The sequence below is a fragment of the Chlorocebus sabaeus genome, chromosome 8 (genome assembly GCF_047675955.1).
Source record: "Chlorocebus sabaeus isolate Y175 chromosome 8, mChlSab1.0.hap1, whole genome shotgun sequence".
Lineage (NCBI taxonomy): Eukaryota > Metazoa > Chordata > Mammalia > Primates > Cercopithecidae > Chlorocebus > Chlorocebus sabaeus.
This window is the reverse complement of record NC_132911.1, coordinates 31,854,006-31,880,066: the sequence shown is the minus strand read 5'-3', so window position 1 is coordinate 31,880,066 and position 26,061 is coordinate 31,854,006. Positions and strand designations below refer to the sequence as shown.

At 38.3% G+C, this 26,061-nt stretch overlaps 2 protein-coding genes across 7 annotated transcripts in view; one reads left to right on the top strand and one right to left on the bottom strand.

Moving 5' to 3' along the window:
* The window catches only part of NRG1 (neuregulin 1), a 1,121,522-nt gene that overhangs the window by 515,821 nt on the left and 579,640 nt on the right, over positions 1-26,061 (bottom strand). The window lies entirely within an intron of this gene.
* LOC103215596 (ubiquitin-conjugating enzyme E2 C-like) lies at positions 20,867-21,726 on the top strand. The gene has a single exon (XM_007962142.3). It carries the CDS (start codon positions 20,882-20,884, stop codon positions 21,509-21,511), a length of 630 nt encoding a protein of 209 aa, XP_007960333.2. The 5' UTR covers positions 20,867-20,881; the 3' UTR covers positions 21,512-21,726.

The following is a 26,061-nucleotide window of genomic DNA, read 5'->3' as shown; positions in this document are numbered from 1 at the left end:
GGCACAGCCTGGTACCTGCTCTAAAGTCTATGTTTTGCCTATGACTATTTGCTAAATTAATGAGAGAAACTTCCCTTGCTACATATGACTTTAAATTATCTAGGATGTCATCTTCAGTTTTTCCAAAGGACTTCTGCCTTAGAGAGACTTCCTTCTTCCAGTCCCATGCTTTTCACTGGAGAGCTTTAACCTCTACTTCCTACTAAAACCAGCATGGTGAGGATATATAGTTGTTTTAGTAATCTCATTTCTATTTGAACAAGTTCAGGCATTTGAAGTGGACACACCCAGGTCTGGAGGTGTGTATGACAATGGCGTCCCAGTATCACTCATTTTATCAAGTTGGGGCAGAAAAGTGTACATGAATATGACATGAGTTACAACACGTTTGGAGCTTATGAACAATTTAATTACCAAGATCAAGATTCGGTTGACAGCCAAGTCCCACAACTTATGAAATAGAAAGAAAAGAAAATGAAATGAATGAAATATAACTCTTGTATAAAGCTGACTTCAGAGGCTGATGAGAAAAGGAGAGAGGTGTGAAAAAAAAGGCCCTCATAAAAGTCCACATAAGTAATTTGGAATGTGATTATGTAAACTGGAACAAGAATAAAACCCACAGGGTTTTATATTTGACAGAAATGAGAGTATAGGGAAAAGAAAGGTTGAATTCATTTACATTCTCTATTTATATTTCCCTGAAGGTCAGATACCTACAGTTTGGTAGTCTTGCACCGATTAAAACAATATTTTGGGGGTAACATGAACTGCTGGGGGAGGGTAATTATCTGCCTTCCTTTATGTCTTATCTGTTTTCTGCTGCTATAACAGACATCAGTTGGGTAATTTATAAAGAAGAAAAGTTATTTGGCTCACGGTTGTGGGGCTGGGAAGTCCAAGAACATCGTGCTGGCATCTGGGGATGATGATCCCATGGCAGAAGGTGGAAGGATTAAGTGAGCACTGAAGATGGAGTGAAAGGGGGTGGAATTTATCCTTTTATCAGGAAACCTCTCCCACGATAACTAACCCACTCCTGTGATAACTAATCCACTCCTGCAATAACGACATCAATGTATTTATGAAAGCAGAGCCCTCATGGCCTAATTGCCTTTTAAAGGCCCCATCTCATAAATACTATTACAATGACAATTTTATTTCAACCTGAGTTTTGGTAGGGACATTCCAACCATAGCACTTTGTAACTGCAGAAACTCTAACTTACTTGGTTTTTCTCATTTGGAATTTTCAGTCTGGACGGTAAGTCTCAAGTTAGAATATCTGCATTACTGGCAGGGATTTGGATTCATGAGAGGAATCACTTGGACTTACCAAGCCTATAACCTGGAGTCCAGTATTTGCAGGTCTCTTATTGATCTTGGGTAACTAATAAGCTGGTGTGCTGACTTCCATTCCCTTTTGCACTGGCAATTGGATGCTAATATTGCCCAATCTAAGTTTTCCTCTCTCAAGAGGTTATAGAATGTAGTGGTTAAGGGCCTGGGCTACAGAGCTAGATGGTCCATGTTTGATTTTTAATTCCACTACTTGTTTGTACCTGATATGTTCTGGCTGTGCCCACATCCAAATCTCATCTCGAATTGTAATCCCCATAATCCCCACTTGTGGAGAGAGGGACCTAGCGGGAGGTGATTGGATCATGGGGGTGGTTTTGTCTATGCTGTCCTTATGACAGGAGTGAGTTCTCAAAAGATCTGATTGGTGTTTGACAGTTCCTCCTTCACAAGCTCTTTCTCTCTCTCTCTCACCTGCCACCATGTAAGACGTGCCTGCTTTCTCTTCCACATGATTGTAAGTTTCCTGAGGCCTCCCTAGCCATGTGAAACTGTGAGTCAGTTAAACCTCTTTCCTCTGTACATTACCCAGTCTTAGGAAGCTCTTTATAGCAGTGTGAAAATGGACTAATACAGAAGCTCATTTTTCTTGTCTGTACAATGGGGATAATAGTACTTACAGTGTTGTAAGAAATAAATGAGTTCTTAGTTGCAAAGTGCATGAAATGATCTCTGTCATATAATAAACACTATCTAAAGATCAGCTGTTATCATTCACTGTGGAAAGGTCAAATCTTTATTTTTTCCCCAACTGTGAAAAGCTATTTCAGAATGGGAGAGGAAGAAAGATGACAGACAACGAGATTGAGTCAAATCCTCCCCTTCCTTCACACGTAAATGCATAAGGAAGCCTTCAGGAGATGAGTGTGCATAAATGAAGGTGAAAATTTGGCTTTGTGCCTTAAAAAAGCGTTTCTCCAGAGGTTCACACAGTCATCAGTTTAATTCTTGAGTTTCTTATTCTGTGGATATGTGTCTTATATTGGAAACCATAAACTGGGCAAGAGTTTTCAACACTTCTTGGACTATAGCTATTAAATCAGTCTTTTGAATCACATTCTGAACAAAATATGGTTATACTTAGCACATGTCATGGTTTTATGTGTTAAAGAGGGTGCCAAAATTTATTAAACTAATCTTTCTTTTAAATGACCCTAAACATTACTATTTCTTATACAGTGGATTTCAGAATGAGTTACTGAGTTTTAAATCACATTTAGAAGTGAGACAAGAGACACAGGTCTTCAAGTCAATAGTGGTCTTTTAGGAAATGGGTCATCCTGCCCCTTTTATGAAGTTATAGCCAGATGTGAATTATCACTTCATAGCAGGGTAGGAGTGGAAATCAAGAGTTATCTAGTGTATTCTAGGCTTTCAGATTTCATGAGATAGTAAAATAATACTTAAAAAAATTATGAACTGACAAGTTTCCAAATTTATTTTTGAAGAAAAAAAAATCACCAGCTACTAACACTATATGTAAAGAAGAATACCTTAACACTTTGATACACGTTATACATAATATATTTGATGTGAACTACGTACATGCACACATTATCGAAGAGATCCTCTCAAGAAGTTGAATGCGAGAAGGAAAAGTTCTATATTTTTCAGTAAAAGAAACATGGCTTGAAGCACAAAACTGGGTGACCATATGGGCAGACAACAAACTAGCTGCAGGAGTCTTTTTTCATACCCCAGTGGCACCTGGAATGCCAGCAAGAAAGAGCCATTCACTCCCCTAGAAAGGGGGCTGAAGTCAGGAAGCCAAGTGGTCTAGCTCAGTGGATCCCACTCCGATGGAGCCCAGCAAGCTAAGGTCCACTGGCTTGAAATTCTCGCTGCCAGCACAGCAGTCTGAAGTCCAACTGGGACACTCTAGCTTGGTTGGGGGAGGGGCGTCCACTATTACTGAGGCTTGAATAGGCAGTTTTCCCCTTACAATGTAAATAAAGCCACCAGGAAGTTTGAACTTGACAGAGCCCACTGCAGCTTGGTAAAGACACTGTAGTCAGACTGCCTCTCTAGATTCCTCCTCTCTGGTAGGGCATCTCTGAAAGAAAGGCAGCAGCCCCAGTCAGGAGCCTATAGATAAAACTCCCATCTCCCTGGGACAGAGCACCTGGGGGAAGGGGCAGCTGTGGGTGCAGCTTCAGCAGACTTAAACATTCCTTCCTGCTGGCTCTGAAGAGAGCAGCAGATCTCCTAGCACAGTGCTCGAACTCTGCTAACCTCAAGTGGTTCCCTGATCCCCATGCCTCCTGACTGGGAGAAACCTCCTAGCAGGGGTCGACAGACACCTCACACAAGAGAGTTCCAGCTGGCATCTGGCAGGTGTGGGGACAAAGTTTCCAGAGGAAGGAACAGGCAGCAATCTCTGCTGTTCTGCAGCCTCTGCTGGTGACATCCAGGCAAACAGGGTCTCGAGTGGACCTCCAGCAAACTCCAGCAGACCTGCAATACAGGGGCCTGACTATTAGAAGGAAAACTAACAAACAGAAAGGAATAGCATCAATATCAACAAAAAGGATGTCTACACAAAAACCCCATCCAACGGTCACCAGCATTGAAGACTAAAGGTAGGTAAATCCACACAGATGAGGATAAATCAGCACAAAAGGCTGAAAATTCCAAAAACCAGAACATCTCTTCTACTACAAAGGATCACAAACTCCTCACCAGCAAGGGAACAAAACTGGATGGAGAATGAGTTTGATGAATTGACAGAATTAGGTTTCAGAAGGGGGTAATAACAAACTCCTCCCAATGCAAGGAAGGTAAGAACCTTGAAAATAGGTTAGAGGAGTTGCTTACTAGAATAACCACTTTAAAGAAGAGCATAAAAGACCTGATGGAGCTGAAAAACACTGCATGAGAACTTCTTGAAGCATATACAAGTATCAACAGCTAAATAGATCAAGGAGAAAAAGAATATCAGAGACTGAAGATTAACTTAATGAAATAAAGTGTGAAGACAAGATTAGAGAAAAAAGAATGAAAAAGAACAAACAAAGCCTCCAAGAAATACAGGACTATGTGAAAAGACCAAATCTGTGTTTGATTGGTGTACCTGAAAGTGACGTGGAGAATGGAACCGAGTTGGAAAACACTCTTCATGATATTATCCAGGAGAACTTCCCCAACCTAGGAAGACAGGCCAACATTCAAATTCAGGAAATACAGAGAACACCATGAAGATAATTCTCAAGAAGAGAAACCTCAAGACACATAATCGTCAGATTCACCAAGGTTGAAATAAAGGAAAAAATGTTAAGGGCAGTCAGAGAGAAAGGTCACATTGCCCACAAAGAGAAGCACATTTCTTCAAGAAAGTCCAAGACTAACAGCGGAATTCTCTGCAGAAACCCTACAAGCAAGAAGAGAGTGGGGCCAATATTCAACATTCTTAAAGAAAAGAATTTTTGACCCAGAATTACATATCCAGCCAAACTAAGCTTCATAAGTGACGGAGAAATAGAATCCTTTACAGATACGCAAATGCTGAGAGGTTTGCCACCACCAGGCCTGCCTTACAAGAGCTCCTGAAGGAAGCACTAAATATGGAAAGGAAAAACTGGTAACAGCCACCACAAAAACATACCAAATTGTAAAGACCATTGACACCATGAAGAAACTGCATCAACTAATGGGCAAAATAACCAGCTCGCATCATAGTGACAGGATCAAATTAACATATAATAATGTTAATCTTAAATGTAACTGGGTTAAATGCCCCAATTAAAGACACAGACTGGCAAATTGGAGAAAGACTCAAGACCCATTGGTGTGTTGTATTCAGGAAACACATCTCACGTGCAAAGACACACACAGGCTCAAAACAAAGGGATGGAGGAATATTTACCAAGATATGGAAAGCAAGAAAAAGCAGGGGTTGCAATCCTAGTCTCTGATAAAACAGACTTTAAATCAACAAAGATCAAAAAAGACAAGGAAGGGCATTACATAATGGTAAAGAGATCAATGCAACAAGAAGAGTTAACTATTCTAAATATATATGCATCCAGTACAAGGAGCAACCAGATTCCCAATACAAGGAGCACTCAGATTCATAAAGCAAGTTCTTAGATACCTACAAAGAGACTTAGACTCCCACACAATAATAGTGATAGACTTTAATATGCGACTGTCAACATTAGACAGATCAACAAGACAGAAAATTAACAAGGATATTCCACTGAACTCAGCTCTGGACCAAGTGGACTTAATAGACATCTACAGAACTCTACACCCCAAATCAACAGAATATACATTCTTCTCAGGACCACATCGCACTTATTCTAAAACTGACCACATAATTGGAAGTAAAATACTGCTCAGCAAACAAAAAAGAATGGGAATCATAACAGTCTCTTAGACCACAGTGCAATCAAATTAGAACTCAGGATTAAGAAACTCACTCAAAGCCGCACAACTATGTGGAACCTGAAAAACATGCTCCTGAATGACTACTGGGTAAATAATGAAATGAAGGCAGAAATAAATAAGTTCTTTGAAACCAATGAGAACAAAGACACAACATACCAGAATCTCTGGGACACAGTTAAAGCAGTGTGTAGAGGAAAATTTATAGCACTAAATGCCCACAGGAGAATGTGGGAAAGATGTAAAATTGACACCCTAACATCGCAATGAAAAGAACTAGTGAAGCAAGAGCAAACAAATTCAAAACCTATCAGAAGACAAGAAATAACTAAGATCAGAGCAGAACTGAAGGAGATAGAGACATGAAAAACCCTTTAAAAAAATCAATGAATCCAGGAGTTGGTTTTTTGAAAAGACAAAAAAAAAAAAAAAAAAAAAAAAAAAAAAAAAAAAAAAAAAAGACCGCTAGCCAGACTAATAAAGAAGAAAAGAGAGATGAATCAAATAGACACAATAAAAAATGAAAAAGGGGATATCACCACCGATCCCACAGAAATAAAAACTACCATCAGAGAATACTGTAAACACCTTTACGCAAATAAACTAGAAAATCTACAAGAAATTGATAAACTCCTAGACACATACACCCTCCCAAGACTAAACCAGGAAGAAGTCAAATCCTTGAATAGACCAATAACGAGTTCTGAAATTGAGGCAGTAATTAATAGCCTACCAATCAAAAAGCCCAAGACCAGACAGATTCACAGCCAATTTCTACCAGAGGTACAAAGAGGAGCTGGTACCAATTCTTCTGAAACTATAGCAAATGATAGGAAAAGAGGGACTCCTCCCTAACTCATTTTATGATGCCAGCATCATCCTGATATCAAAACCTGGCAGAGACAAAACAAAAAAAGAAAATGTCAGGCCAATATCCCTGATGAACATTGATGCAAAAATCCTGAATAAAATACTGGCAAACCAAATTCAGCAGCACATCAAAAAGCTTATCCACCACGATCAAGACAGCTTCATCCCTGGGATGCAAGACTGGATCAACATACACAAATCAATAAATATAATTCATCACATAAACAGAACCAATGATAAAAACCACATGATTGTCTCAATAGGTACAGAAAAGGCCTTTGATAAAATTCAACACTCCTTCATGCTAAAAGCTCTCAATAAACTAGCTCTTGATGGAATGTATCCTAAAATAATAAGAGCTATTTATGGCAAACCCCCAGGCAATATCATACTGAAAGGGCAAAAGCTGGAAGCATTCCCTTTGAAAACTGGCACAAGACAAGGATGCCCTCTGTCACCACTCCTGTTCAACATAGTATTGGAAGGTCTGGCCAGGGCAATCAGGCGAGAGAAAGAAATAAAGTATATTCAAATTGGAAGAGAGGAAGTCAAATTGTCTCTGTTTACAGGTGACATGATTGTATATTTAGAAAACCCCATTGTCCCAGCCCAAAATCTCCTTAAGCTGATAAGCAAATTCAACAAAGTTTCAGGATACAAAATCAATATGCAAAAATCACAAGCGTTCCTATACACCAATAATAGACAGAGAAGCAACTCATGAGTGAACTCCCATTCATAATGGCTACAAAGAGAATAAAATACCTAGGAATATAACTCACAAGGGATATGAAGGACCTCTTCAAGGAGAACTACAAACCACTGCTCAAGGAAATAAGAGAGGACACAAACAAATGGAAAAACATACCATGGTCATGGATAGGAAGAATCAATATTGTGAAAATGGCCATACTGCCCAAAGTAATTTATAGATTCAATGCTATCCCCATCAAGCTACCATTGACTTTCTTCACAGAATTAGAAAAAACTGCTTTAAGTTTCATATGGAACCAAAAAAGAGCCTGCATAGCCAAGACAATCCTAAGCAAAAAGAACAAAGCTGGAGACAACACACTACCTGACTTCAAACTATACTACAAGGCTACAGTAACCAAAACAGCATGGTACTGGTATCAAAACAGATATATAGATCAATATAACAGAACAGAGGCCTCAGAAATAATGCCACACAGCTACAACTATCCAATTTTTGACAAACCTGACAAAAACAAGCAATGGGGAAAAGATTCCCTATTTAATAAATGGTGTTGGGAAAACTGGCTAGCCATATGCAGAAAACTGAAACTGGACCCCTTCCTTACACCTTATACAAAAATTAACTCAAGATGGATTAAAGACAAATGTAGGACCTAAAACCATAAAAACCCTAGAAGAAAACTGAGGCAGTACCATTCAGGACATACACCTGGGCAAAAACTTCATGACTAAAACACCAAAGGCAATGGGAACAAAAGCCAAAATTGATGAATGGAATCTAATTAAACTAAAGAGCTTCTGCACAGCAAAAGAAACTATCATCAGAGTGAACAGGCAACCTACAGAATGAGAGAAAATTTTTGCAATCTATCCATCTGACAAAGGGCTAATATTCAGGATCTACAAGGAACTTAAACAAATTTACAAGAAAAAAAAACAAACAACCCCATCAAAAAGTGGACAAAGGACATGAAAAGATACTTCTCAAAAGAAGACATTTATGTGGCTAACAAACATATGAAAAAAAACTCATCATCACTGGTCATTAGAGAAATGCAACTCAAAAGCACAATGAGATACCATCTCGCACCAGTTAGAATGGCGATCATTAAAAAGTCAGGAAACAACAGATGCTGGAGAGGATGTGGGGAAATAGGAATGCTTTTACACTGTTGGTGGCAGTGTAAATTAGTTCAACCATTGTGGGAGACAGTGTGGCAATTCCTCAAGGATCTAGAATGAGAAATCCCATTTGACCCAGCAATCCCATTACTGGATATATACCCAAAGGATTATAAATCACTCTACTATAAAGACATATGCACATGTATGTTTATTGTAGCAGTATTCACAATAGCAAATACTTGGATCCAATCCAAACACCCATCAATGATAGACTGGATAAAGAAAATGTGCCACATATACACCACAGAATACTATGCATCCATTAAAAAAGGAAGAGTTTGTGTCCTTTGCAGGGATGTGGATGAAGCTGAAAGCTATTATTCTCAGCAAACTAACACAGGAACAAACACTGCATGTTCTTACTCATAAGTGGGAGTTGAACAGTGAGAACACATGGACACATGGAGGGGAACATCACACACTGGGGCCTATCATGGAGTTGGGGGCTAGGGGAGGGATAGCATTAGGAGAAATACCTAATGTAGATGGTGGGTTGATGAGTGCAACAAACCACCATGGCACGTGTATACCTATGTAACAAACCTGCACGTTCTGCACCTGTATCCCAGAACTTTAAGTATAATAATAATAATAATAATAAATACGGCAATTTTTATACTAGAATGTAAATTTCATTAAGCAGGAACTTTGCCTTTCTTGTTTGCCTCTAATTATCATGAACTTGTCTTAAGATATAAAAGGCACTGAATATTTGTTGAATAAATAGCAAAATATACATGTCCGCAAATGTATTATAAATAACTAAGTATACTTGTCTGCAAATTACATTGTCATCATTTCTCTCAATTTTTCATTACAGACTATCTCTGGTAAAATATCATCACCCAAACATGGCACAGGAAACTGCTGATCTGTTAAAATAATTATAGGAATATATATATCACATAAGCCATATACTTATGTGAAAAAAAGACTAGAACGTAAAATATTTATATTCTTAAAAACCACAGAAATGATACTAGTAAAATTTTGAAAAGGTTACCAAATTCATTTTATAATAATAGTTTTAAAATATTATCCAGTGGACTTCAAACTGTGTGTTGCATTGCATTTGTGGGAATCAATTTTAATGAGTCACTATAAGCTATAAAAAAATGAAATAGAACTGCGGGGAATAGACTAGAAGATATCAGTGTCATCACACATTGTGAAGTTTTGTGTTATTAAAATCATTAAACTATTGTTGCAGTTAAATAAACACATGCAGAGATAATAATGAACACATTTTGGATGGTGGATCTCAGCGGGAAAAAGTCTGTGATCCACTAATGTAGACCTTGTCCTTGCTTCCCATCAAATAGTAGGCCATTTCCAAAAGATCTCCCTTCATTGCTTGCTTAGACAGAGAGAATAAACCCTCCCTGGGACGACGTTCCATAACGAATGACTAAAATGTAGTGGAACTTAGCTAGATGTTTTAGATCAACTGTTTTTATGGAGTTGATTGGAAGGTAAAACAGTAAACATTTCATATAGCCTCAACAAAAAAGATGGTTTGAAAGAGATCAGACAGAGAGGATGAAAGACATGAAAAATATTCAATCTTACCTGAGCCCTGTGCTTCTGGAAAAGAGTAAAGATTAAGAAACCTCTCTACCCTTTAGTGTCTGGCAAACAACAAATGCAAAGGCCCACACTGCCCTCCCATATTCTGAGATAAGACCCATCTCCACCCTTCTTCATGACTTTTATAAGACTTCTGGATGACTCCCTTGTTTTCCTGCCTTTATAGAACCCCAGGCCCCCTTCCTTTTCTTCGAGATATTCACCATAAATCAATGTTCTCCATTTTGCAATAGTTTGAATAAAATCTTCTCTTTAATGACCTGGTGCATCTTGTATTTGATAGTTTGGTGCCATGCTCCTGCACTAGGATCTTTGTTTACTCCACCCAGGTAATAAGGCTTCTTTGGGCCCTTTGTGTTCCATTCCTTGTCCAAGGAACTATGAATGAGTCTAACTCCTGGTCCTGTGATATGGACCCTTGTCTATTGGTAGCAAGGCAAAGATGTGATTTATATATATATATTTTTAGTACTCACTTCATTTCTGGCGCTGGCTTTGGTTTTGTGGTCTGACCACTTGATCAACTCTGAAAAGGGGATTATTGACTTTTAGAGATCTTGTCTCTTACGGGTGAAAGACAATAGAGAATTTGGTTTGCTACTCTTTTCTGTTTGTCTGTTTTGAGCTCAAATCAAGAATCATGAGAAGAGAACAGCTCTTTGATATAAAACAGTAAGTTTTGTGATTCTGTGTCCCACTCTTGACCCATGGCTTAAATGTTAGAATTGAAACTAAATTCTTGCTATCTCTGCTTTAATGTCTACATGTCTGTAATTCAGAAAGAATATCACCATTCATTGTTAGAGTATGTAATATTTCCCTGTTGGCCAGGTACGGTGGCAAGCACCTACAATTTCAGCTACTATGGAAGTTGCAACCTTAGCTACTCAGGAGTCTGAAGGCAGGAGTTCTAATCTAGCCCATCTCTGAAAAAAATAAAAATAAAATATTTACCTACCTCAGGATGGTGTTACTAAATTAGGTTAGAGAATCTCTTAAAGAAGCTCTATTCTAATTGGCTTAGAAATAAACATTTATGTAAACCAAATATTTCCCAAATTCCCAGAAGTTAAGGAAATTGAGCCTTAAATACTTTTAATGTAGGTGAAAAAGGTGTATCTTGTAGGAACATAACTCAGAAACAATAATTCAAGTTCACAAAATCTAGGTAAATGTTTGGCAAACATTAATTAACAATAATTATTGTTTTGATAATCAAATAATTAATAAGGTTGATTTAGTAAAAATAGCTATGTTTTCTCTGAGTTTTTAATGTTAACTATAACACAAGCATGCTTCTAGTTTACTTGTGAATGTGATTCCTAAACTTAAATAGATTTACCAACCAAATAATCTAGCATTACTTCTACTTAATGTTTAATATAATAAAAACAAAAATTTGTGTTTAAGCAAATTGAGTCATTATCCTAACAAACTTTCAATGGTAATAATATTTTAGAGCATGTCAGCTTGAAGACAATTTCCAAGATATTTGGTAACTTAAAACCTTGGATTGAAGCTAAATTGAATTAATTAATGAATATTCATTTGATATTCGTGTAATTTCTATGCAAGAGAGGAAAGTGAACTATTGGTAACCAAGCATAATGTTAAGTTTATATACTTTTTGCCTTTTGTTTCTATATGCTATAGAGAAGCATGTACATTCAGTTTTGTTAATAAATGTGTTCATTTTTGCCACTTTGCATAAGTCGTGCTGTAAAGAATATGCATGGCTATTAAAAGTCGTGAGATGTGTATTCATGAGTTCCACTAGTGTGTTACAAAAAGCTTATGTATGACAGAAAGATCACAATTATCCTTTTCTCTTTTTTCTTTGTGCAACAGCTGTTACTATTTCTGTTTAAAAATTATAATCAATATACATGAATGAGATTCCACAAGGCATAATAATGGCAGAGAGATGCAATTTTGTATGCAAGGTTTGTAGAACATGTTTTTGTTAAAATAAGAGTTTTTTATTCCGAAGTCATATAGCTAGTTGTTAATGTGTAGGACAAAAGTTGATAGACGTAGAAAGTTGTAAAACGCTTGTAGGAAACAAAACTTGCTGTGGTCAGGGCTGGCTAAGGCTTGATGAATTCATTTATAAGATTTCAAAAAGATCTTCAGTATGAAATACCATACTGATGCAAAGTAGAATTTAATTTTATCTCTGTTTAAAAACACAACATTTTCTTGACTTCTTGGTCTACTCTTAATAATATTTTTTCTTTACCTTCTGAGTAATCTGCCTGGAAGGCAAAGATTCCATGTCTTAGAATAACTTCCTGTATTTTGTGTTGAGTTTATCACGTCCTTGCTTATTTAGTAAAGTCTTCTCCCTTTTGAAAAAGCTAAGATTCTTTACAATCATGTTACTGCCTGTGCCTACTTTTTCACTCTTTTTGCTGTCACCTTAGTTAAGGTAGCAAAGTATTGTTTATCAGTAACTCATGGCCATATCCTAGTCAAGTATCCCAATCTCCTGACAATCTTTGATATTTTCCCTCCCAAAACTGATTCCTAAGTGATATCTATTGCATCTGAAACTGTCTTTGGTATCTTCCAGAGGGCCTCCAAAAATCGCAAAAGATTTGTTATTTCACCTTATGAAAAGAAAGTTGCTGAAACAAATTAGGTTTATTTGATATGTTACTATTGACAAATTGCATGGGAGTCATTGTCAACTCAGAAAAGATGCTTAACCTTCGCTAGGATAAATCTGTATGGGCAGAATGTTATCAGTATAAATATTTCAGAAATTGTTTGCTGTATGGGAAATTCCTAGAGAGTCATCAAAGGCTTTGATGTCCATAATGTGTTTTTCTTTGAGTCCCGATGTCACTTTGTCCTGCTATTAGAGAGCACTGCACGAGTCATAAGTTTCAGTTATTTTTAAAATGTTAACTTGGTAACAACTTTTATTCTTTAATTTGAAATTAGCTTCTTCTAAGTCAGTGCTTTCCTTTTATTAAAAAAAATGTAAATTGACAATTTATGATATTATAAGTATATGGGGTACAAAGTGATAATATGATTTATGCCTACCATGAGGAATAATTAAATGGAGCCAGTTAACATATCCATCACTTCAAATGCTAGCCATTTTTTGTGTGAGAGCATTTGAAATTTACTCTTCCCAATTTTGAAATGTACAATACTTTATTATTAACTATACTTACCACATTGTGCAATAGAACTCAAAAAGCAAAAAGAAACCAGATTCCTCCTAACAAAGATTTTATAGCCTTTGACCATCACCTCCCCATTCCATCCACCCCCATCCTCTGTAACTGCCATTCTATCTGCTTCTTTGAGTGTGATTATTTTAAGATTCCTCACGTAAGTGAGAACATGCTATCTTTGTTTTTCTGTGCCTATAAGCCAGTATTTTTCAAATGGGGATTCTTGTGATAAATACTCCTTAGATCTTTCACGTTTGAAAATGATTTTTCAAAATAATTTTTAAGTCTTTTGTCATTTACAAATAGATTTTTGCTTTGTGGTGCTTCCCTGAAAGCTCTTGCAAATCTAGCTGGAGTGCTTTGTCTCAACAAAGGATTATCTCAGAGTCCCATGGAAAACCTCTATGCCAGGTACTTTTCATTTGGGCCAGGAGCTTCTGATGCCATCACTTACACAACCTTGAGACCGTACCAGCAGTCTGAGTCAGGATTTCCACAGCCCTGGTTGGAGAGGCAGATGTATACATGAAGCTGTTAAGCCAAGAGGAAGCAGAGCAAGAATTACACAGGACTGAAGGAACGGATGAGGGATGACTGTGGCTTTTGTTTAGAATATTGTTGATATTTTAACAGTTGATTTTTTTGGATGTAGGAAACCCTTTTCTATTTTCTCTTAAGCTAACTGAAACTCATAACAATTCAGGAGTCTATGCTTTGCAAATATAAATGAAACATTTGTCAATGGTATTTTTTTCTTCGTGTTTGACTGTTAGAGAATTCAGAAATTCTTACTGAGTATTCTTATTACATTTCAAAACTTAGCTATTTGCGTAGGTTCAATAAACTCTTCCTTGTTTGCATGAAATATTGGAGACATCAGGTATGCTCGTTTAAAGCCCTCTTGGGACAACTGGCCTGATTCCTGGCTAATGAGGTACCCAAATTTACAGGTAAAGGATACTTCCTATAGCAGGCCCAGAAAACCTGAGATATTTTGGGGACCTCTAAAAGACAGGTATCTATAATAATTTACCAAAATTTATAGATACTGTAGGTAAGTCTGTTGGTGAGTTCTTGATATAGCTTCCTAACCTCAAGTGGCTTTTAAAAATCCAATTTGAGATTCCTTATGAAAACTTCTAGCAAAGCAAATATAAGAAGCCCTATGTAGTGAATTCCCATCTTTAAGACAACAATGTAAATAATCAGGCCAAATCTGATGGTATTAGCCTTATCTTGTGATCAAGAATAATCTTTCTTTGGGATTATTTTTGATCAAAAGAGGGCTACCTATAGAGAGAAATGGTTTGTTTCAGTGGAAAACTATAGCAAGCTGCTCCTTCCTGTTTATCAGACTGTAGACATAATTTTCTCTTAGCCATAATATAGAGTTTTTATAAATTGCAGGTAACTGATGCATATGCAAATTCTGACTTGTCTGGAATGGTTTAAATGACTTCCTCTCCTCTGTGGAAAAAGCAGTTTGGATACCTTCCTAAAAATTAACTGGATCCTGTTATCTTACCCAAATTGTTAATCCGTACCAAACTGTGAAGCCTTCGAGTTTGCTTCAGTATCTGGCTACAATCCTACAAACTAATGTTTCCAATTTTTCTCTCTTTCCCTGACTTGGTGTCATTGAAAAATAACATCTGATTACCCAGATTCCTGTTGGAACTCTAGGTTGTCTAGCAGCTAGCCCTTTTTGAAGAAATTCTGCCAGCCAAAGTCCAACTGCTTGATTGAAACTTTGAAGAACTCACCACTGCAGCAGATTACACTGAGGCCAGACTTTCCCCTGCACAAACCACTCTCTGAGCCACTAACAAATTCTGGTGAAAAGCTCAGGTCCTTCATTCTCTTAGAGGAAAGCTAATCAAGACTGAACATCATCAAGAACATTGACATCCTAGCTTCAAGAAAATCAGTGAATAGTACTGTGTAACTGAAAGATTTTCCCCACCCACCTTTTGGAATTTGCTGGACTTGTATGCTCAGGGTTAAACTCTGGTCTTTAACATGATCTTTGATGTTAATGTTTTTCATTTTAAATATTTCTTTTAAGGATCCTGATCTCTATTACTTTGAAACAACTGGCCTTTGCCACCACTTCTCAACAGCTGTTTTAAGGATGTTACGACAACAATGTCAACAAGAATTCTTGAGAGACTGTTTCTTAGACCCTGCTCAGTCTTATTCAGGTTTCTGATGATCACCTCTACGTTGTTCAGCACCCTATAATGTTTATAGATCTTAAGTAGAAGTGGAGACTGACGATGTCGAATGTGACCTAATCCCTATGCTTCTAGAAAACAGTGGTGGTTAAGAAATCCCTTACACTTTTTGTTCTCTTATATCTATAAAATCCTGCTTCCCTTTCTTTTGAGACATTCCTTGTTAACTGCAATAGTTTGGATAAAATAATCTCTTTAATTGCCTGATTGTACACTGACTTTGACAATACCATTCTACCTCTTAAATGTAGTCCCTGCTTCATTTCATCACCTAGGAACAACTATTTTACATAAATTATGACTGTTTTTCTCTTCTACCAAGACTCAATATTTAGATTTTGGACTCAAGAATTTCTAAATATAAATATGCAAAGACCACTTATCAGCCTCAACGCTCTCAAGGAATGATCTGAAAATCACTTTTCTTGGAAAGATTCTGCCAACATGTGGAATATAAAGATAGCAAGTCTACGTTTTTCAATATGTTTCATGTATCATATAAAAGAGTTGGCAATACATGAAGAAAAATAACATGTCTACTGAACATGAGGATCAAATAAATTTGATTACTGAGCACTACCAATGGGATTCACATTTCCTAAAAGTACTGGGCCAAACAGCAATGTCATACATTGCCTATCTTAGTCAACTCAGGCAGCTATAACAAAATACCATAGACTGGGTGGCTTAAACAATGAACATCGATTTCCTGCAGTTCCAAAACCTGAGAAATCCAGGATGAATGTGCAGGAAGATTTGGGGTATGATAAGGGCCCATTTCTTGGCATGCAGATGGCCACTCCCTGTTGCATTCTCACGTGGCAGAGAGAGAGGAGGCTTTGGCCTTCTTTCCTTCTTATAAGGGTGCTAATTCCATCACAAGGGCTTCACTCTCCTGACCGCATCTAAATCTATTAAAGCCTCACAGATGCCCCATTTCAAATACCATCACAGTGGGGATTAGGCCTTCAAGATACGAATTTCACAGGGATACAAAAGTTCAGACCACAGCATTGCGTATGAAGTCTGGTTCATATCTCAGACTTCATTCTCAGACTGTGTGCTATGGATTTGAATTCTGTCCCTCTCAATAAAGATATGTTGGAGTGTTAACTCTCAGCACCTCAGAATGTGACATAATTTAGAGATTGGGTCTTTACAGGGGTCATCAAGTTAAAATGAGTTCCATAGGGTGGGCTCTAATCCAGTGACTAATGTCCTTTTTTTTTTTATTTTGAGACAGAGTCTTACTCTGTCACCCAGGCTGGAGTGCAGTGGCACAATCTCAGCTCAGTGCAACCTTTGCCTCCTGGGTTCAAGCAATTCTCATGCCTCAGCCTCCTGAGTAGAAATAGCTGGAACTATAGGCATGCACAACCATACCTAGTTAATTTTTGTATTTTTTAGCAGAGACGGGTTTCACCACGTTGGCCAGGCCAGTCTAGAACTCCTGGCCTCAAGTGATCTGCCTCTCTCAGCCTCCCAAAGCACAGGAATTGCAGGTGTGAGCCATCGTGCCTGGCAAGGACTAATGTCCTTTTAAAATGGAAAAATGTGGACACAGAGACAGATATGCATAGAGGAACAATGACATGGTGAGACACAGGGAGAAGACAGTCAACGACAAGCCAAGGAGAAGGACCCAGAACAATCTTTCCCTTGTATCCCTCAGAAGGAACTGACCCTGCCAACACCATGATTTTGGACTTTTTGACTCCAGAACCATGAAACAATGCATTTCTGTCGTTTGAGCCACCCGGTTTGTGGTACTTTGTTACAGAGCCCTAGCAAACTGATACACTGGATAACCTTGAGCAATAGATTAAACTCTTTAAGTTTTAATTACCTTATATGATAAATGAGAAACGTGTGCATCTCATAGACTGGTTGTAAAAAATTAATATGAAAAAGTAAGGGCCTGGGACTTGTAATTGCTCAGTAAAATAACTAATGGTAAGATTATCACGGCTATTTACTTCTGATTCAGAGGATACCTGCTGAAATATTAGGTTGGTGCAAAAGTAATTGTGGTTTTTGCCATTTTAATATGATCAAAAATAAGATGATTAATAATCACAGTCAACTCTATCCTCCTTCACATCTTCACTGCCACTATTCGAGAACTTAAGTGTCAGACATCACACTAATTATTTTAGGCGTGTTCTTATTTTTATTTTTATTTTTTCTTTTTGAGACGGAGTCTTCTCTGTTGCCCAGGCTGGAGTGCAATGGCACGATCTCGGCTCACTGCAACCTCTGCCTCCCGGGTTCAAGTGATTCTCCTGCCTCAGCCTCCTGAGTAGCTGGGATTATAGGCACCCATTACCACACCTGCCTAATTTTTGTAGTTTTAGTAGAGACAGGGTTTCACCATGTTGATCAGGCTGGTCTCGAACTCCTGACCTCATGATCCACCTGCTTTGGCCTCCCAAAGTGCTGGGATTATAGGCATGAATCACTGTGCCCGACCTAGGCATGTTCTTATTCATTCTCCCAATAAACCCTGCAATTTAGGCATTATCTTCTTTTTACATACGGGGAAACTAGAGCTTACATTGGTTATTGGTCAAATTAAGACTTCTTGTAAGTAGCAAAGTTAAAATAGAAACAATGCCTGGTGTGGAGGCTCACACCTGTAATCCCAACACTTTGGGAGGCCAAGTCTGAAGGATTGCTTGAGCCTAGGAGTTTAAGATCAACCTGGGCAACATAGCAAGACTTGTCTCTACAAAATTTTTTTTTTAATAGCTGGGCACGGTGGTAGTTTAAAAATAGCTGGGCAGCTGGGACCTGTAATCCCAGCTACTCAGGAGGCTGTCGTAGGAGGATTGCTTGAGCCCAGGAGTTCGAGGCTACAGTGAGCTATGATTGCACCACTGCACATTCACTCCAGCCTGGGTGACTGAGCAAGACCTTGTCTCAAAAAAAAAAAAAAAAGTGGCATTTGATGCCAAAGCATGTGCATTACACTGCTCTGCCAGGGCAACATTTCTATTTTAGAAACAATAAAGAAAACTGTAACAATGAACCCTAATGGGATCTCATACAATGTGATAGGATTTAATTTGTTAATTTATTTTGAGGTCTCCATAGGGATAACTTTTTGCATTTCATTGGTTCTTTGACTACTCTACTGCACGCCAATTGTGCAGTACATTTTGGAGCTTATGTGTTGTGTTGATGGATTTTTCTGGGATAATACTTTCTACAAATGTGATGGATATGCAATCAGAGGCTTTGTAAATTAACTCAGTGACACACTCTTGAGCCCACACAGATGAATAATCAAAAAGAACATTTTTACCAGCCAACATACTGAGGGGGAAGGAAACTATACAAATAAAGAGTTGTAAATACAGAGAATTCTTAAGGAATTTATTACATTGCATTTTACTTAGAAGTTTCTTGAGAGAGTTTCAAATTGTGACTCTCAGATGTTCTATGGCAGTGGTTTCCAGAGTGTGATCTGACCAGCAGCATCAGCACTGGAGTCAACATCACATGGGAACTTTCTAGAAATGCAGATTTTTGAACTACACTCCGCTGCCCTCAGACCTAGTGAATCAGAAACTCTGGGGTTGCAGGGCAGAAATTTCTGTTTAAACAAGCGCTCTGGGAATCTGATATATGCTGAACTTTGAAAACCACAGATTCACAGAATCGCTCCAGTGTCCCATCCTTCCTTTTTCTGCTGGCTTGTATTGCTTTTTAAAAAAGGTTATTTACTCTCCTGGAGTCTCAGGTACCCCTCATTCCCCTTCTCTTGCAACATTATCTCATTAACTAGGCTTTGGATAGGAAGGAAAGAGTGGTCAATTAAAGCTTATATTTCTCATATAGTAGATTAAATCTCAAAATAAAAAATCTGAGTCTCTATAATTCTTCCTTTACAATTTTTTTTTTATCTTGAAATAATTCTGGATTTAAAGAATTTTTTTTTTTTTTTTTGAGACAGAGTCTTGCTTTGTCGCCCAGGCTGGAGTGCAGTGGCGCGATCTTGGCTCACTGCAAGCTCCGCCGCCCGGGTTCACGCCATTCTCCTGCCTCAGCCTCCCGAGTAGCTGGGACTACAGGCGCCTGCCACCTCACCCAGCTAGTGTTTTTTTTGTATTTCTTAGTAGAGACGGGTTTTCACCGTGTTAGCCAAGATGGTCTCGATCTCCCGACCTCGTGATCCGCCCGTTTCGGCCTCCTAAAGTGCTGGGATTACAGGCTTGAGCCACCGCGCCCGGCTGGATTCAAAGGAAATTGTAAAAAAATGTACAGGGCAAAGCTTTTTTTTTTTTTTTTTTTTTTTTTTTTTTTTTTTTTTTTTTTTACAATTCCTGTGACTCCATAATTCACAGAACAATAGTACAATGTTACTATTTTCCCCAATAGTAACATCTTGCCAAACTACACTTCGATATCATAACCAAAGATTTGACATTTATGGAATCCACCAAAATAACTGTCTCCAGTCTTATATGCACTCATATGTATATGTGTCTGTTTGTGTGTGTATTTGGTTCCATCAAATATTATCACATATGTAGATTCACGTGAACACCAGCAGTGAGGGTACAGAATAGCTTCCTCACCAGGATCCCTGGTGCAACCTTTTTTATGGACACATGCGCCTCCCTCCGTCCTCTACTCTCTGAACCCTGGAAACTACTAATCTGTTCTCCATTTCTATACTTTTGTCATTTCAAGAATATTATATAAATAAAATCACATCATATGAAATCTTTTGTGATTGGCTTATTTTTAGTAACCATAATTCCCTTGAAATTCATCCATGGTTTTGTCTGTATAGATAGCGCATTCCTTTTTTATTGCTTCATAGTATGTCATAGTATAGCTGTGCCACAGTTTGTTTAACCAGTCACTGATTTAAGGATACTCGGGTTGTTTCCAGTTTTGGGCTTTTACAAATAAAACAGCTATGAATATTCATGTACAGGTTTTTACTGAGTATAAGTTTTTACATCTCTGGGATAAATGTCCAAGAGTGCAACTGCTGAATCATATGATAAATGCATGTTTAGTTTTATAAGAAACAAGTAAATTCTTACTGCTCTGTTTCATCAGATTTAGAGTGGTGGGTGAAGAAACCAAGGGATAGAGAGGTTAAGAGGCTTATTTCTGGCCACATAGCTAACAAGTTGAAGAACAACCAAAATTTAGATCTATTAATTTCCAGAATAGTCTTCTTTTCTGTTCACCTCTGTGTTTTTCTCCTCCAGTTGTCAAGTTTCTGGGTGAAAAGTGTGTCTCTGTTTAGGAGTAAATAGCATCTCCCTATTTAATTCAGGCATGTCCTCAGCCTGGTCACTATTTTCGGCTGCCAAGTTCAGTGATTTCTGTAGGAACTACCATGAGTTGTACTAAATTTAATAAAAACCTCTTATCTTGGCAGTTGCAGTCGTGTTCTCCGAGTTCCTGTCTCTCTGCCAACGCCGCCCGGATGGCTTCCCAAAACCGCGACCCGGCAGCCACTAGCGTCACCGCCGCCCGTAAAGGAGCGGAGCCGAGCGGGGGCGCCGCCCGGGGTCCCGTGGGCAAAAGGCTACAGCAGGAGCTGATGACCCTCATGATGTCTGGCGATAAAGGGATTTCTGCCTTCCCTGAATCAGACAACCTTTTCAAATGGGTAGGGACCATCCATGGAGCAGCTGGAACAGTATATGAAGACCTGAGGTATAAGCTCTCACTAGAGTTCCCCAGTGGCTACCCTTACAATGCGCCCACGGTGAAATTCCTCACACCCTGCTACCACCCCAACGTGGACACCCAGGGTAACATATGCCTGGACATCCTGAAGGACAAGTGGTCTGCCCTATATGACGTCAGGACCATTCTGCTCTCCATCCAGAGCCTTCTAGGAGAACCCAACATTGATAGTCCCTTGAACACGCATGCTGCCGAGCTGTGGAAAAACCCCACAGCTTTTAAGAAGTACCTGCAAGAAACCTACTCAAAGCAGGTCACCAGCCAGGAGCCCTGACCCAGGCTGCCCAGCCTGTCCTTGTGTTGTCTTCTTAATTTTTCCTTAGATGGTCTGTCCTTTTTGTGATTTCTGTATAGGACTCTGTATCTTGAGCTGTGGTATTATTTTTGTTTTGTTTTTGTCTTTTAAATTAAGCCTCGGTTGAGCCCTTGTGATGTATATTAAATAAATGCATTTTGGTCCTTTTTTAGACAAAAAAAAAAAAACCTCTTATCTTAATGTAATGATTTAAAATTGCAAATTAGTTAAAAGGAAATTTGGAGAAGTGCGGTAAGCCTCTGAAACAACAAAAAATGTGGATATAAGTACAACTGATAACTTGGTCATCTCTACAAGCAAATGATTACTGCGGGTTTAGATCATCAACCCAGAAGCAACCGACCAGTTTGCGGATTACTGTTGCCCCATAGCCTATTCAAGAATGGTATCCTCTCTTTCCCTTCAGCCGAGGACACCTGAGCCTCAGTAGTCTTAAAACTTGACCTTACTACTTCTCTAATATGGTGACACTATGCTGATAGAGGAAATGAGTTTTATCCTTCCGAAAGGGTTTTTGTTTTTGTTGTTGTTTTGGTTTGGTTTTGAGACAGAGTCTCACTCTATTGTCCAGGCTGGAGTGCAGTGGCATGATCTTGGCTCACTGCAAACTCTACCTCCCATGTTCAAGTGATTCTCCTGCCCCAGCCTCCCAAGTAGTTGAGACTGTAGGCTTGCACCACCAAGCCTGGCTAATTTTTTTAGTAGAGACAGGGTTTCACCATTTTGGTCAGGCTGGTCTCAAGAACTGACCTCAGGTAATCCGCTTGCCTTTCTTTCCCAAATTGCTGAGATTACAGGCATAAGCCACCACACCCAGTCCCCTCCTAAAGAATTTTTTAATTTTTGAGCAAGCACAGATTATTATATCTGTATTTATTTCCTCACCAAATAGTCACTGAATCAGATAGCCCTAGGAGCAAAACTGACAAGAAAGCTTTATTTTTTCAAATGGAAACCACAGTACTGACTGCAAAAGATAACCATACTTTGGCAATTGCTGTATTTGTTTGCAAATTTGCAGAGTGTTTATTTTTTCCACGGATATTTACCTGGATATATATCTCAGGCTTTCAAAGATGGTCTTATGAATAGTTTGTGAATTGCTTAGATAAAATGCAGGAGGAAAAACTCATGGAAGTAACTATTAAAGTCATTGATTCTGAAAAATTAACACAGCCAAGCTGAACAGTCCAAGCCTAAGTCGGAAATGAAATAACAATAACCAAAAAGACACAGTGAGAAGCCAAAAAGAGGCAATAAGAAACCATAAGCTGTGGTTTCAATTGATGTTTCTAGGTGGTAAGCAGATCCACTTATCAACTCATAACTCAGTGCTTACTGTCTACTTAATAGACTACTAAAATAGAATCCTCCTCCGGTAGGAGAAAAGACTTACATACTTATCTCTGGAAAACACAATCACCTTCTATTCAAAACTGCCTGACTAGGAAAAATAAGCTAGTTTTGTGTGCCCTTGCAGTATACCAAAAAACAGGGGTGGGTGGGAACCTCAAATGAACAGAGTTTCAGAGCAAAGGTATTAGAAGTAGTTAGGTAAGCGATGTAAAAGAATGTAATAAAATGCACCCAGAAAAAAAAGCAATTCTCTAGTTTTCGTTATGTTCCAGGGAATGTTGGAAATTATAGCAAAGCAGGGCTGACACAAAAACTTGAAAGAAAGTGGACATAATGAAGTCTTTCATGAAACATATCTAGTAGGAAACATATAGAGCATTGCAATATGTTTTGCTCTCTTTCAAGATCTTAGAAAATTTGGGGAGCTTTACACTGAGTTAATATTCAGATAAGGGAATGATTAAGTGCAGTAGAGGGAAAGAAATCCCTCCAAAGATAGATAACAAATAATGTATGCAGTCTACTTCTCCTGCACCTGATATAAAGTGCAGAGAGGTTTTAAAAAACAGTTTAAGGAGGTGATCTCTGAAGGCTAAAAGGATAATGTGACTTGTTTTGTTTTTGTGTTTTTGTTATTAAGTTTGCTCATTCTCATCTTGAGTCTTGGGTTCGCGGTACATCTCTGTTATCCTGCACTGTGATAGCATCACACTCATCTTGGAGTAAGCTGTACATGAAAAACAGCAGTTGGAGCATCTACTTAGGATGTATAATAGATATTTCTCACAGGGCTGCATCTGACTGCCAGAATGTTCACATTAGCTGAAGGGGACGGCCAAAGTAATCCTTGGGTTAGCTGTAATTCCCACATTTCTCCTGTGTTTCCTTCCTGCCTCTCTCCTCTCAAGCACCACACATGTTAAGAGAAAAGTGTTCTATGTTTGGTCTTATTCCCCATGAAGAGGAGCTGAAATGCTTCCTTTTTTTTTTTTTTTTCTTCTCTTGGAGCAATGAGTAAGCTGAGACAAAGAAAATAAATTTAATTGCTGCTTGGAGAGGAAAGTGAACGGATGATCTAATAACCCATTTCCATCCCTACTATCCAGACTCCAACTTGTGGCTTAAGGACCACAAGAACTCACTTTGTCTTTATAGTGAGCTCGTCTGCATCAGTCCAGAAGGGTAATACTACTACTCATCAATAAAGTTAAAATTCCTTCCCACTCTGTTCAATATTTACGTTATTTTTCATGTTTCTAGAGCAGATATAGTATTTATAGATAGGAAGAAGGAAGTTGTATGCAGCAGGGAATAGAGGGGAGGAATTTAGAAATTTGTCAGCATTTTCTTTAATAGCATCATAATTTGATATTTCCCCCCTGTCCCCCCAGGTTTGATTCCAGGGCTAAATTGTCTCAAAGGCAGAGATACAGTTACAGGGTGGGGCAAGACTTTTTCATTCCAAAAAACGATGTCATTCACTTCAGAAAAGCAAAACACACACACACACACACACACCCCTTAATTCTTATGGTGGGAAACAGGATTATGATAGTACACTCTGTATCTTAGCTCAAAAAACATTATACAAAACTTCTTGCTCTCAGCCTCACTCAGAGAGGTTAGTTTAGTAATTTTGTTTGGTTGGAAGCTGAGTTCTGATTCTGAGACTTGATGGCAATAGTCATCAAACATTAATTTGACTGTGAATCTTGTTAAAATGCAGATATCTGTACTTCAACTATAGGTATTCAGTAAGTGATTCAAGGACTAACTTTTGAGAATCACTAATCCCCAAGTGATTAGGGCCTAAATAGATTTTTTTGTTAGCCCTGAATTGAGCCAAACTCCTAGAACCAAATCTAGATCACTACAGTATTTTTGAAAGTGTAAACCTTAGCCACCTGCACTGAAATCTGAGTGACCAACTAACTATTCCAGTTTGCCTAAGATTGAAAGTCCCATGTCCTGGGGAACCCCTCAACCTCAGGCAAACCAGAATAAATGTTAAATATGAATTCAAAGTCATCTGAAAATCTCAATAAAATGACCCCTTCTGGTCTCATCTTAGACTTACCAACTATAATGGGATGAGGGCTCGAAATTTGTATGTTTTTTCCAAGAAGATGCTATTTATGTAAACAGATGTTTGGGATTCAATGATATGGAGGCTTTGTTAGCCCTGACCTTCAGTTTGTCAGCCACTGGCTCTCCAAACCATACAGCTGTTGTTCTTTTTTTGGAGACAGAATCTTGCACCCTAGTGTAGAGTGCAATGGCGCAGTCTCGGCTCAATGTAACCTCCGCCTCTCAGTTTCAAACGATCCTCCTGCCTCAGTCTCCCAAGTAGCTGGAACTACAGGTTCATGCCTGGCTCTATTTTTTTTTTTTTTTTTTTTTTTTTTTTTTTTTTTTTTTTTTTTTTTTTGTAGAGATTAGGTTTCATCATGTTGCCCAGGCTGGTCTCGAACTCCTAGGCTCAAGTGATCCTCCTGCCTTGGCTTCCCAAAGCACTGGGATTGCAGATGTGCGGCATTTGTTTTTCAAACAGTCAATCGGCAGTTGTTTATTAAGCACCAAACATCTTTCATCCTTCTTTGTGTGACTTTGAGGGCTCTGACAGGGTGCTGTGCTAACCGGGGAGAAAAATACTCAATTAGAACCAACTGCTTGAATGGTTCTAAGAGTATTAATTAATTCTTACAATATACTTGTCCTGGAAAGAAAAATGAGACTTTGAATAAAAACCTCTTATGTATGAGATTAAGAATCAAACAGAGGTGGGGTATGAAGGAGTGAAGATTTCTATGAGCAAGAATTAATATAATTAGTATCAGAAAGCAAATATAATGATCAAAGCACACAGCTGGTCAGTAATGACTCTGGGAACAAACGATGAGTATATCAAATTTTTGAGGAGGCCCAGAGTTTACATTTCATTGACATCCATACTTTCTGCCACATTTAATATTTTTATTATGAAGTCAAGTCACTGTCCTATTCCTTTTGTGGATTTCAACTTTATTCCAAAATCTTGTTCAATTAAATGGGAAGAATATGGAATGTAGAGCCAGCAAATACGGATTTAATCTAAGTCTACCATTATCTAAAGTTGTGATTTTGGACAAGTAACTTCTTAGCTTACAGGAGTC

Bases quoted from the DNA above. Each gene is read 5' to 3' on its own strand.
- LOC103215596 (XM_007962142.3), top strand. From the start codon at position 20,882: ATGAGTTGTACTAAATTTAATAAAAACCTCTTATCTTGGCAGTTGCAG.